We start from the raw sequence: 14,344 nt of genomic DNA, 5'->3' as shown, positions 1-14,344 counted from the left end.
GTAGTTGCTCCAGTTTTAAAGCCATGAATTCTGAATTTCTGGGAAGGGATGGTGGAAACCATCAGGATCACCCAAGCCCCCACACTCGCACAAGTTCATCCAGCACCACCCACACCACTTTGAATGACGGAGTGGTCCCTGCATCACAGGCATTCCGCGCCGTTTCAGGAAACTTCCTCCCCAAACTTCGTGTTATCATCACAGCCTCCGCTGTTGTGAAACAAATTTCGATACTCTTTGAAAGAAGCACAGGCGCCAGGAGGAAAACCCAAGGACCACCACAGCACCACAGAAAATCTTTATAAAGAGTCTAAGTGCTTTTATTACAATAGTGCAAGGTAGTATTTCACCCAACGCTCACCAACAGCACACTGGTGTCTTCTATAAAACAGTTTCAGAAAGTTCACACAGGAAAAGGAAAAGATACATTGTCTGTAATGATTCTCACATACAATACTGCTTAGTGGTTAAACTTCATGTGGCTCAATCAAGTGTAGTCGTTTTCTAGCAAACATGTGGCAAAAACGTTTTGCTCTGCTTTATTCTGCTCGCCTACAAACACGTCAGAACATGCCTCATGATTAGAAACGCTTTATGACGACACTCCATGACACCAACACCTACGCGTGCTCGCGGTCAAGCCAGTTGTACCAAAGAACCATAAAATACAAAATGATAGGAAATATAAACATCAATTTTGTATTTCAAGTTTATAACATTTTATTTACAAAAATAGTCTGGGAGGAAGAGGCTTTACAGTCCCATATTCTGCCTGGGCAGGGGGGATGGGGCGGTAGCTATTGTCACGTTCTAGGGTTTTCCCTACCTATTACTCTTAAGAGTCGCAGCTGAACTCCAGAACCCAACTGTGGACTAGAAGCTCGGGTGGAGAGGAGGGCGAGGGGGCGGGCCGAAGGGCGGGGTGAGGGGGGGCAGAGCTGTGTGAGGGGCGGGGTGGGGCGGGGGCGAGGGCAGAGTGGGGCGGGGCAATGGGTGGGGCAGGGTGAGGGGCGGAGCGAGGGGTGGGGAGCAAGGGCGGGGCGGGGCGAGGGGCAGAGCTCTGTGAGGGGCGGAGGTGGGACGACGGGTGGGGGCGGGGTGAGGGGCGAGGGCGGGGCGGGGCGAGGGGGCAGGGTGGGGAGATGGGCGGGGGCGGGGCGAGGTGAGAGGCGGGGTAAGGGGCAGGCACAGAGGAGCGGGCCGGGGGCATAGAGGAGCGGGGCGGGGAGATGGGCAAGGTGAGAGGGGGCGGGGGTTGGAAATGGGGTCTGGGTGAGGGGGTGGAGCGAGGAGTAGGGTCGGTCGAGTCAGAGAGGTGGGCGGGGGTGAGGGTGGGGAGATGGGTGGAGTGAGGGCGGGGAGGTGGGCGGGGCGAGGGGCGAGTGGGTGGAGTGAGGCGGGGCGAGGGGCGGGGCGAGGGCAAGGGCGAGGGGCGGGACCGGCGCGCAGATGGCTTTGCGAGCTGTCCGGCGGGCGGCGCCGCATGCAATGGGACACCACGCTCGCGCTCTATGTACAGGGCCCGTCGTCTCCGGGTCTGAAGGACACTTGCGCTCCGATGACACCACTGCGGGAGCGGTGCCCAAGCCGCCACTAAGACATGACCCCGAAGACGGGGTTGTGACGGCAGATGCTCGGGCCGCACTCCTCGTAGTCCTTCTTGGTGTGACAGACCTGCAAGAACTCCGGCTGCGAAAGGAGCGTGTACACGCGCCGGCAAGGGAATGGCATCAGACAGATGACCAAGCAGAGAAGACATACCCCCACCCAAACCGCCACCCTCTCTCCTACCTCAGCCGCGGACTTTGTGAGCCTGAACTGCCAAACGGGGAGTTTTATTTCGTTTTTTAAAAAACTTGCCCGCATGCTCAGGCGCTCAATCGCGTCTGCCTCTTGGCAGCCCCATGGACTGTCGCCCGCCAGGCTCCTCTGTCCATGGGATTTTTCAAACTTATTTAGCTTCTATTTAGGAACAACTATGCTTGTTCGCCCTAAATTAGCGATTTGTTAGCTAGTTACAAATTTGAGGAGAAAAAGCAGTAATTACTCAGAAAAATTTCTGGAATTAATGATTAATGCGACATTGTAGGTTATTTTCAGATTCACTTATCTACAATATCTGTAACCACTAATTTGCAAGGATATTTATGAATTAGTGGTACTAATTTGCACCACTAGTGGTCATTAAAGTATTTTTTTCTATCTCAGAATTACATGTGGGGCTGTTTAGAGCCACACACAATTAGAGCACACAGCATTTCATCTCGGATAAGAGAGTATTAATTCAAACTCAACAGAGAACAGAGCTGGAAAGACAGCACAATCCAGGAAAGGACTCACAGTCGAAGCCAGCATGGAGCCTCCAAACCACACGGCGTAGCGCTGCATGTGGTGCGTTATCACCTGGACCTCCACGGGCTTGGGCTGCAAGGGAAGTGATGCCAGCTGACTGTCCTGTGCAGAGGGCACCCGGGCGCCTTCCCACCGGGGGCCCTCCTCCCCCCCCGCAGGCCCCACCCCCTCCCTGAAAGGAAGGTGCTCAGCCCTCGCACGGCCAAGTCCAACGACCCCCAGCCCAGGTGGTGCAGAGAGCAAAGAACACAAAGCAAGGGCAGCTTACCTCAATTTAAAGGCGTTTTCAAGAAGTAAACACTTCATGCAACTAACCTAGCTTATTTTTTTAAACTAAGCAAATTAGATGTTTTCACATCTAGAGATGATTCTAAGAAACACTTAAGAAAGATAGTGCTAAGTGGTGTCCAACTCTTACGACGCCGTGGACTGTTGCCCGCCAAGCTCCTCTATCCATGGGATTCCCCAGGCAAGAATACTGGAGTGGGTTGCCATTTCCTTCTCCAGGGCATCTTCCCAACCCAGGGATCGAACCAGGTCTCCAACATTGCAAACAGATTCTTTACCAACTGAGCTACATGAGAAGCCCAAGTGAAAGTGAAAGTGAAAGTCACTTAGCCGTGTCTGACTCTTTGCGAGCCCATGGACTATAGAGTCCATGGAATTCTCTAGGCCAGAATACTGGAGTGGGTAGCCTTTCCCTTCTCCAGGGGATCTTCCCAACCCAGGGATCAAACCAGGGTCTCTGCATTGCAGGCGGACTCTTTACCAGCTGAGCTATCAGGGAGACCATGGGGCAGTAACACGTAGGTGTCCCCAAAACACTCTAAGAAATGATACCACCGTGGGGCGATCCCAGGAGGTGAGGACACGCAGGTTTGCTCCCATGGGCCCCACACCGAACCCAACCCTGTAAACCCACCAGCTGGTTAAGGGTTATGCTCTTGAGGAACACACTGGAGTGCCATGCTCACACCAGTGATGAGAGCCTAATCAGAACGTTCCAAAGGACATTAGAGTTCCTCACTGACAAGTGATCCACCTCCTTGGGGTACTGGTCATCACAGGACACGCCTGATCTCTGACAACAGGGAAGAAACCACTGGCAGGCGCAGGGGGCAGGGGGGGTGGCGGGGCTGGGGGAGAGTTGTATTGCTGCATTGGGAGGTCCGCACCTGTCCTAACTGCACAGCTGGAGGGACTCTGGGCAACAGACCTCTGACTAACTTCACAGTGTGGCTAAGAAAGTGGCTCCAACTCATGTTTACCCCTCATGGCCCAGACCACTGCGGCGTCCAGCCCCGCCTGGCTGCCCGGAGGCCTCACCTTTATCCTGCCGCCACTGAGCTCCTCGCTGAGCTTCAGCCTGGCGTCCACCACCCTCTTTAAGTCTCTCTGCAGACGACGTCCGAAATCCCTGAACATTGTCGAACCTCCCGAAAGAACGACATTCTAAAAGACACAAAACAGAGGTTTCCTTGCATGAAATCACCTGCCCACAACACACTCCCCACCCACCCTTCAGTCGTCTGAGTAATACACTTCAAGCTATATGAGAAGCTAATCACTGAGGCAAAGTCAGCACTATCAAGGAAGAAGTATGAATCGGGACTTCCCTGGTGGTCCAATGGTTAAGAATCCACCTTGCAATGCAACGGACACAGGTTCAATCCCTGGTGGCGGAAGGAAGAGCCCTAGTGCCTTGGGGGCAACTAAGTCCATGCCACAACTAGTGAGTCAGTGGGCCGAATGTACAGAATTTCTAGAAGAAAATACTTCCTTAAAGTTTTCATAACTATGACATAGGCAGAGGAGAGGACATGCTCTGCTGGCTGTTTTCAGCATACCTTCTCCAGTGGTAATTGGCTGGTTTCATGGAAATAAGACTGGTTCGCTAACTAATGTTTTATGATCATAAGAATGTTACATGAACTTATTATTTTCAACTCAAGTAGCTGTTCAGTTATCCTGAGAGTTTAAATTTAGCTGATAGGCAGTGTTGGCTTTGGTCTATTATCACCTATGCTTGTTCCACTTTCAGAGTGGTGGAAAAAAACAAAAATAGAGAAATGAGTGAAATTACCAATACATGGATGCTGTCCATCTCATTTCAAGGGAAGCAACAATGCTTATCTTAATGATTTTGCACCTTAGAAATGGGAACATTTAGCCTCACAGGATTCTTAATCAGTTTCCACACAGAAAAGTAAGCAGATATTCTTCTAAGAGAAGTCTTTCAATACAATATCACAAATAGTAAAATTTTAATACTGTAATTTAAGCCCTTCACTCACAGGAAGGAAACAGCCTCCTAAGGCAGACACCACAAGACGTGTGTACAGAGAGCTCTCAGCAGAAAGCCCGGCTCAGAGAAAGCATTTCTAATGCCCTCCTTAACTAATACCGTCTTTGAAGTCATGGGAGAACACTGTAACCCCCCACCTTACTTCACTGTTTGTACAGCACAGGCCAACGCGAACTCTTAAAATAAGGTTTTTTAACTCAGCGTTTAACAGCTGAGTAAATGTGTACTGAGGCTCCCTTTGGAAATCCTCATTTCACTAAGGTTCTCGTCTTACGCTCTAATCCATACACACGCCCTTCCCATCTCACCCCAGCCCACGTTCCCACCTCCTCCCTGGTCTCACCAGGTTCTTTCAGGCGCTGCTCTCCCCACGGGACGTCACTGTGTCTCAAAGGTCCTGGCCCCCTGCCCTCCGATCGAGGTGCCCCACCTTCCCTGAGTGTGAACAGTCAGGGGTCAGGGACTCATGAGGCACTCCGCACGCTTATCCATTTACACGGCCCCACACGGCCTGAGAGCCGGCTGTTGCAGGCACAGAACCTGACCTATCGCAAGAGGGGAGACACAGACCGTACACCCAAATGAACAAGGAACAGCGGTGTCACCCTGGCAGGTGGCACACGCCAGGGAGGAAGCCCTGAAGCGGGAAGGGGGAACGGAGCGTGAGGGGGGCTGAGATGGACCTGGACCGGGCTGCCCAGGAAGCCTCGCTGGAAACCGACGACCCAGCAAGGACGTGAAGGCACAGAGGAAGTGGGTCGGGGCGCCTGGAAGAGCTCCCTGGCAGGGGCGGCAGGTGCAAGGGCCCCGGGGCAGAAGTGTGCTCAGTGTGTCTGTGAAGCAGCCAGGAGGGAAAGAAGGGAGGCTGGGGTGTGGAGAGGCGGACATGACCTTCGCGACCGTCCTGCTGGACCCTGACATGACTTCCCAGTGGGCTCCCCAGTCCTGTCTTATCTCCCCCAGGCGACTCCCAGCACAGCACCTTGGGGACCACGATAAAGCTTGTCACCCAGTCACTACTCCTGCCCTCAACCTCCTGGACAGCTTCTCGGCGCTCTCGCGCTGGGAGCTGAAGCCCTGCCATTAGCCTCCATGGCCCCGGGCTGCTGCGTGGGCTGCTCACTGCACAACTCCAGGCCTGCCGAGCACTCAGGTCAGGGGCTGGCACCTCCCTCCAGGCACCAATCTGTGCCACTGACTCCTCTAGTACAACCTGGGGGATGCGGTAGGCATGGCCTTTCCGTTTCTGAAAGGTTTTGGGGTGGCAGGGCTATCAGTGGAATTTACTGCACACTGAATAAATGAGTACGTTTGCTAGACCTTGCCATGCCCACTCAGACGCCATGCTCACCTGCCCGTGTCTGCACACAGGTCTTCTTGGCCTCAGCCGCCCTGTCCTTCACCCATCCACCTCTACCTGGACCTTCTGGGACTCAACTTCAGCTGAAGGGGACCCTCTCTCCTGTACTGCCATCATGCAGAGTCTTTATGAAGGTCTTATAAGAAGTAAAATCTCAAAATGTATTCACCTGCTGAAGGTCTTAGCAAGTCTGATTACTGATTTACTAAATTACATAATTCCTCCCTTTTCCTTAACTGAGTCAATTCAAATAATAAAAAATGCATATTTCAACAACTACTTTATCAGAATAAAATGTTTTTAAAATGTAGCATTTTCTGAACTAAACCAAAACTCAGCAGTGGCCACAGGACTGGAAAAGATGTTTTCATTCCAATCCCAAAGAAAGGCAATGCCAAAGAAAGTTCAAACTACCGCACAATTACACTCATTTCACAGGTGAGCAAAGTAATGCACAAAATTTTCCAAGCCAGGCTTCAACAGTACATGAACTTCCAGATGTTCAAGATGGACTTAGGAAAGGCAGAGGAACCATATATCAAATTGCCAACATCCGCTGGATCATAGAAAAAGCAAGAGAATTCCAGGAAAACATCCACTTCTGCTTCACTGACTATGCCAAAGCCTTTGACTGTATGGATCACAACAAACTGTGGAAAATTCTCAAAGAGATGGGAATACCAGACCACCTGACCTGCCTCTTGAGAAATCTGTATGCAGGTCAAGTTAGAACCAGACATGGAACAACAGACTGGTTCCAAATTGGGGAAGGAATAGGTCAAGGCTGTATATTGTCACCCTGCTTATTTAACTTATATGCAGAGTACATCATACGAAATGCTGGGCTGGACAAAGCACAAGCTGGAATCAAGACTGTTGGGAGAAATATCAATAACCTCAGATATGCAGATGACACCACCCTTATGGCAGAAAGCAAAGAGGAACTAAAGAGCCTCTTAATGAAAGTGAAAGAGTAGAGTGAAAAAGCTGGAATAAAACTCAACATTCAGAAATTAAGATCATGGCATCCAGTCCCATCACTTCATGGCAAATAGATGGGGAAACAATGGAAACAGTGAGGGACTTCATTTTCTTGGGCTCCAAAATTACTGCAGATGGTGACTGCAGCCATGAAATTAAAAGATGCTTGCTCCTTGGAAGAAAAGCTATGACCCACCTAAACAGCATATTAAAAAGCCAAGACATTACTTTGCCAACAAAGATCCATCTAGTCAAAGCTTTGGTTCTTAAAGTAGTCACGTACAGATGTGAGAGTTGGACCATAAAGAAAGCTGGGTGCCGAAGAATTAATACTTTTGAACTTTGGTGTTGGAGAAGACTCTTGAACGTCCCTTGGACTGCAAGGAGATCCAACCAGTCCATCCTAAAGGAAATCAGACCTGAATATTTACTGCAAGGACTGATGCTGAAGCTGAAACTCCAATTTGGCCACCTTGATGCAAAGAACTGACTCACTGGAAAAAAGACCCTGATGCTGGGAAGGACTGAAGGCAGGAGAAGTGGACGACAGAGGATGAGATGGTTGGATAGCATCAGCGACTTGACGGACATGAGTTTGAGCAAGCTCTGGGAGATGGTGACGGACAGGGAAGTCTGGCGTGCTGCAGTCCATGGGGTCGCAGAGTCGGACACGACTGAGAGACTGATCTTATCTGAAGAAGTAAAAACTCAAAATGCACTAACTTGCTGGAAGTCTTAGCAAGACTGATTATTCATTTACTAAATTAAAGAATTCCTGCCTTCCCTTAACTGAGTCAAATAACAAAAATGCATATTTCAACACTTTATTGGAATAAAATTTTTTAAAACACCGCAGCATTTTCTCTGAACTAAACCATAACATTATGGTGTCATTTCAAATTCCTGGCCTCACTATGAACAGTCCTAACGGTGACCAAAAGCTTATTTAACAGGTGCCGGGTGATGGTCGCTGTCCCACATCAGTAAGCTTCACAAGGCGTTATGAAGCAGGCGTTGCCACACCATTTCACAGATAAAAGAGCAGGGCCGGCAGTCAAATCACAGCCCGGAGCCACACAGCAAGTAAGCTGCACGCCTGACCGCACAGCCCGAGCTTGTGGCCATGACGTTTAGAGACCCTAATAAAATGGCGGTAGTTAACATTCACAAAGTACTGCCTCCAGGTCCGAGCTCTACCCTGCGCATGCGTTCTCTAAGCGAATCCTCGCGAGAGTTCTGAAGAACCGTTACGCTGATCGTACCCACCATGCTCCAGGGCAGGCGGCGGCTCTGAGAGCGCGAACCGCCCCTGCACCAAACTGACGCTGCTCAGGCAGCAGGAAGAAACCCCACGGTCTTGCTCCGGAGCCTACACTCTTACATGTTACGATACAAAAAATGACACTCCTCGAGAAACTTTCAACAAAAGCCTAAGTTCAATGTGATTCATTCTAAAGAAAATTTAAAAGACCAGGTGATCCTTTATCACACGAAACAAGAGCAGTGGGTAAGCTTCCAAGGTGCGAGATTCTAGCAGTCCGCCCTCCTCAGGAAAGACGTTCCCCCAACACCCAGTTACCCCCTCCCACCACTCCCGTGGGATCCTGCCTGGAGATCCTGAAGAGCTCAGAGCCCGCTGACCCACACGAGTATCACAGCATGTCGGAAGGCGTCGGCTCCATCCCGTCAGCAAATACTCAGACCGGAACCCGCCCATCAAGAAGCATCACTAGTCAACACACCACCAAGTGTGTCCTGGGAGAGAAGGAAGGCTTGACCTGAGCTAGAAAAATATCAAAAACTTAAAACGCAGGAAAAGAAGCTGGGCACTGAAGCAGATGAAGGGTGGAGCATTATACCATAAAAAAATGATGCTTCTGAAAAATGTTAATTCCTTAAGACAATGTTCACAACACAATGCTAGGTTAATATACAAGATACTAAATATAAATACAGCATGATATATTTACCTACCTAACTATATTTCAAGAAAAGGAGAAAGACAAAGTGATAACTGCTTTATTAAAAATTTTGCTACTTCTCAAATTTTCTAAATGTATTTTAATCTGGAAATAGTCATCTCTGCTCATCCACAGAGTCTAGGTTTTCCTCACTGTGTTTTCACAGTGCTGTCCACTGACTTGCTGAAAGGCCACAGACCCCAATCTGCACAGCACACCTTTCACTCATCTGCTGTTGAGACCCCTATAGTGGACTGGACTTTTCAACAGGTCCTTACTTTGCTACATAAATGTCTATTCCACGATGTGAAATAAAAAGTCTCAGTCATAATTACCTCCATAGGACAGGCCCTGTCTTTATGCCAGTAAAAAACATCCTGGCCAACATCATCATATACCCTACCCAGACCTTTTTAAGTAGAAACACAAAGTCTGTATTAATAGTAAAGTCCACTGAATACCTTATATGGGATTTAAAATGACAAAAGTTACACTCCTGTAACATTAAGTGTATTTTGTGCTAGAGGCTCTATCCTTATTCTTCATCCAGCTTGACAGATTTGCAGCGCCCCCGCCCACCATCCTGTGTACCTCAGCTGGCTTCCTCTCTAAACTGTAGACACAAAATAGCTGCATGTTTTGTTGGGATCGCAGTATTTGGGTTCCTCTTGGCTCAGCTGGTAAAGAATCCGCCTGCAATGCAGGAGATGTGGGTTCGATCCCTGGAGAAGGGAAAGGCTATCCACTCCAGTTTTGTGGCCTGGAGAATTCCATAGACTATACAGTCCATGGAGTCACAAAGAGTTGGACAGGACTGAGCGACTTTCACTTCACTTCTTCACTCGTCCCTGAAGAGATCTCCATGCCAACTGCTCCCTACAGGCTGGGAAAACCTCAGAGTGACTAGGTGCTAACAGTAGTTCTCAATTCAGCTGCACATCTAGGAAGCTTTTAAAATCCAGATGCCCAGAAAATTGTATCAGACTCAGGGTGAGACCCAGACATCTGTGTACTTTACTGCTCCTGGGATGATGCCCACAGACAGACAGGGCCAAAAACATCTTGTTTCCAGCAGCATCTGCTGCCTGAAATGACTTGGCCTCGTGGGGAAGTCACAGGCCAAGAGCTCTCACATGCTAGTCCTCTCCAGACCCAACTTCCATCACACTTAGAGACTAAACAGAAAAAGAGGCGTGTGAATACCCCTTTTAAAAATTAATTAATTTTTAAATTTTTCTTTTTCGCACAGGCTTTCTCTAGTTGCAGCCAGCAGGGGCTCGTCTTCAGTGCAGTGTGTGGGCTTCTCACCACGGTGGCTTCCCTTGTTGTGGAGCAAGGGTTCATTAGTTGAGGCTCGCAGGCTCAGTAATTGTGGTGTGTGGGCTTAGTTGCTCTGTGGCATGTGGAATCTTCTTGGACCAGGGATTGAACCCATGTCCCTTGCACTGGAGGCAGATTCTTACCCACTGGGCCATCAGGAAAGTCCCATGAATAACCTCCTTATCTACAGGACAGACTGAAATAAAAATTAGATTATGACTACTCCTTTTTTCTAAAACAACTGTTTGGCTTTTTTGAAGTATCTCAGTTTTCAAAGGTACATTGTGTTCTCCACCAACTTCTTTTTCTTGCCTACTAGCCTTAGGAACATGTTAACTCAAGGCCTGAGGAGATCTTGGGGGTTTTCAGTAGGGCCTATAATAAGCCTTCTGCTCACTTCACCTACAGTTTCTGCGACTGGGCCTGGGAAACACAAGAAATCCTGGCCCTACTGGTCCGGGTGGTGCCTTGGGAGCAGGTGAGGCAAAGGGGAAACACCCTCCTCTAAAGCCAAGGGCAGGCCTCAGGGCCCCAGGGAGCTGCCTCAGAGCCTTCCCCGCAGGTTCCCCTATGGCCCTCTCCACCACCAGAGCTGACTGTCTGAGCCTGTGGGGACTGGACGGACCAGGCACGAAAGAAGTCAGGAGCCCAGCCTCCTGCAGGGCCTGGTGCCTGCGTGGGTAACCCAACAGGGCTCAGCAGACAGCAGTCATGAGTGTGTGTTGGTGCAAACCTGCTTCCTGCTTCCTGGGTGGTTTACTGAGCACTTGGCAGCCCCATGGCAGGTGCCTGGGACACTGACAAGAGTGGGCTCAGCAAGCAGGAAGAAGCATCAGCAACAGAGAAGGAAATGACAGTAAGACTGGAGAGGAAAGATATGATCCCAAAGACATGCTCACTCAGCTCTCCAGAGCATGATGCCCGTGTGTTCTGCAGAAGCACTTGTATGTAGCATGTCTCTAACCAGAAGAGGGCTTTAGAGTTACTCGTAAAATCCCACCAACCGTACATCCATGCATTTCATGAACACAGACGTCATGGTGGAAGGTTCTGTCCACAGCAAGCTCATGTCCACGCTCACAAGGAGGAGCTGACGACAGGAAGCGGGACCACAAGTACAGAGTGAATCTGAAGAACAAGGCTGCCTACCCGAGAGCCTATAGCCCGGGGTGACAGCCTCCAGAGACGACGGGCAGAGCAGTGGCCGGTGGAGGCCACAGGTCTCGGGGACAGAGAAGCCTGACAACCACACTAACTCAAAAGATACAAGCACGCCTATGTTAACAGCAACTTTATTTACAACTGCCAAGACATGGAAGCCATCTAAGTGTCCATCAAGAGATGAATGGATAAAGATGTGGTACGTATATACAATGAAATGTTACTGACCCATAAAATGAATGAAATAATGCCATTTGCAGCAACATGGATGGACTCGGAGGGCAACAGGCTAGAGGGATAAGGCAGAAAAAAAACACTGCATGGTATCACATATATGGAATATAAAAAATAAAACTAATGAACATAACAAGAAATAAGACACAGCTATAGAAATAATCTGCTTCCCTGGTGGCTCAGCTGGTAAAGAATCCACCTGCAATGCGGGACACCTGGGTGATCCCTGGGTCGGGAAGATCCCCTGGAGAAGGGAATGGCTACCCACTCCAGTATTCTGACCTGGAGAATCCCATGGACTGTATAATGCATGGGGTCCCAAAGAGTCGGACACAACCAAGCAACTTTCACTTTCACTTTTCATAGAGAACAATCAGTGGTTACCAGTAGAATCAGGGGAAGAGGCAAGACAGGGGCAGGGGATTGAGAGATACAAACTATTCTGCATAAAATAAATAAGCTACAAAGATACTGTATAACTCAGGAAATATAGCCAGTATTTTATAATAACTACAAGTCCAAGACCAATTTGCTCCATTTAACCTAGGTCCATCTAGTTCTGGGGCTCAGGGTCGTCCTCTACTAAGTAAGGAAGGAGCTCAGGCTACCAGGCCATCTCTACTTCCTATAATTCTACTGAAAGTAAACTCAACTGTCTAAAGAGAAAAATCTCACCCCATCATGAACCTTTGTAACCACTGGCACAACTTTCACTTCCATTACAATGAAATGAAGACTAGAGACAGCACAACTGTTGCGTGCTTTCATGGACATGAAGACACAGCTAATGCCAGGTGAGATCTAAGAAGTAAAGAGAACAAGGCAGAATTTTACTAAACTGAATACTCTCCTCTGTCTCTAGTTTCCCTTTCTTGCACATTTTATTGGAGGAGAGAGATGTTTAATTAAGCACATGTAACAATAAAAATCAAATCCCACTGGCCTCCAAAGTCAAATTCCCTGGGGTTCTCAGTCCCTTTGCCGGATCCCCAGGTTGGGAAATCTTTTGTGGGTCCTAAAACTTTCTTAACAGTGCGAGAATTTCTTTGGTATAATTGTTCTGCCTCCTGAGAAATCTGTATGCAGGTCAAGAAGCAAGAGTTAGAACTAGACATGGAAGAGTGGACTGGTTCCAAGTTGGGAAAGGAGTATGTCAAGGCTGTAAACTGTCACCTTGTACATCATGCGAAATGCTGGGCTGGATGAAGCACAAGCTAAAATCAAGATTGCTGGGAGAAATATCAATAACCTCAGATATGCGGATGACATCACCCTTATGGCAGAAAGTGAAGAGGAACTAAAGAGCCTCTTAATGAAAGTGAAAGAGGAGAGTGAAAAAGCTGGCTTAAAGTTCAACATTCAAAATATGAACATCATGGTGTATGGTTCCATCACTTCATAGCAAATAGATGGGGAAACAAAGGAAACAGTGAGAGACTTTGTTTTCTTACAGACTTTATTTTCTTTATTTTCTTGCAAAATTACTGCAGATGGTGATTGCAGTCATGAAATTAAAAGATGCTTGCTCCTCGGAAGAAAAGCTATGACCAACCTAGACAGAATATTAAAAACAGATACTACTTTGCTGACAAACGTCTGTCTAGTCAAAGCTACAGTTTTTCCAATAGTCACGCGTGGATGTTAAGAGGTGGACGGTAAAGAAAGCTGACCACTGAAGTATTGATGCTTCTGAACTGTGGTGTTGGAGAAGACTCTGTTTTTTTGGAGAAGACTCTTGACAGTCCCTTAGACTGCAAGATCAAACCAGTCAGTCCTAAAGGAAATCAGTCCTGAATATTCACTGGAAGGACTGAAGCTGAAGCTCCAATACTTTGGCCACCTGATGCGAAGAACTGACTCACTGGAAAAGACCCTAATGCTGGGAAAGATTGAAGGCAAAAGGAGAAGGGGACAACAGAGGATGAGATGGTTGGATGGCATCACCAACTCAATGGACATGAGTTTGAGCAAGCTCTGGGAGTTGGTAATGGACAGGGAGGCCTGGTGTGCTGCAGTCCATGGGGTCGAAAATAGTTGGACATGACTGAGCAACTGAACTGAACAATAAAAATCAAATTATAATTTGTTTTCACCCATAAAAAGCTGCCTACATAGGAAAATGTTCCTACATAGGAAATAATAAAAATAATATTTCTTAACTATAAAATTTCAAACAATTTTAAAACACAAAAAGTAGAAAGTAAAAATCCATCTCCCAACCCCAAGGTATTTTATTTTGAGTCTGGCATGTATCATTCAAAACCTTTTCAAATATATATGTATGTATGTATGTATGTATATACACATACACAAACTACATTTTAAATCAAATCATAGTATATATAAATTTTACGATTTGCCTTCTCACTTAACAGATACTATAACGTCTTTTCATTTGCATTTTCATTGATTGGCCTCATTCTTTTTGAAGACTGCACAGTACTCTACTGTGTACGCCCTCACTCCTGGGCCTGATGGCCTCCTCTAAGCTCAGCCCCCCGAGCAGAGAAGGTAAGACTCGGCAGAGGCTGCGGGCCCAGAGCATGAGGCGGAGAGCAACCACAGGTGAAGAAGGGCCAGCTGACCAACACTTTCTGCTCTCAATATCCAGCTGTCAGCAACACCTCCCTTTATCCTGTAATTACAGAGACTAGCCTTTTCTCATTTCAG

The 14,344-nt window shown here is 48.0% G+C and overlaps 1 protein-coding gene across 3 annotated transcripts in view; it reads right to left on the bottom strand.

Moving 5' to 3' along the window:
• Positions 1 to 1,356: 1,356 nt before the first annotated feature.
• The window catches only part of ACTR3B (actin related protein 3B), a 68,241-nt gene continuing 55,253 nt past the window's right edge, over positions 1,357 to 14,344 (bottom strand). For all 3 annotated transcript variants that reach the window (XM_068972369.1, XM_068972371.1, XM_068972370.1), the window contains 3 exons: positions 3,679 to 3,804; positions 2,341 to 2,424; positions 1,357 to 1,689 (listed from right to left, as the gene is read on the bottom strand). In XM_068972369.1, coding sequence (XP_068828470.1) covers positions 1,594 to 1,689; positions 2,341 to 2,424; positions 3,679 to 3,804 — 306 coding nt within the window. In that variant the 3' untranslated portion in view covers positions 1,357 to 1,593. The remainder of the gene's footprint in view (positions 1,690 to 2,340; positions 2,425 to 3,678; positions 3,805 to 14,344) is intronic.

Source organism: Capricornis sumatraensis, chromosome 5, assembly GCF_032405125.1.
Source record: "Capricornis sumatraensis isolate serow.1 chromosome 5, serow.2, whole genome shotgun sequence".
In the NCBI taxonomy this organism is placed as follows: Eukaryota; Metazoa; Chordata; class Mammalia; order Artiodactyla; family Bovidae; genus Capricornis; species Capricornis sumatraensis.
Note: the sequence above shows the minus strand (reverse complement) of the source record. Positions and strands in the feature narration are given on the sequence as shown.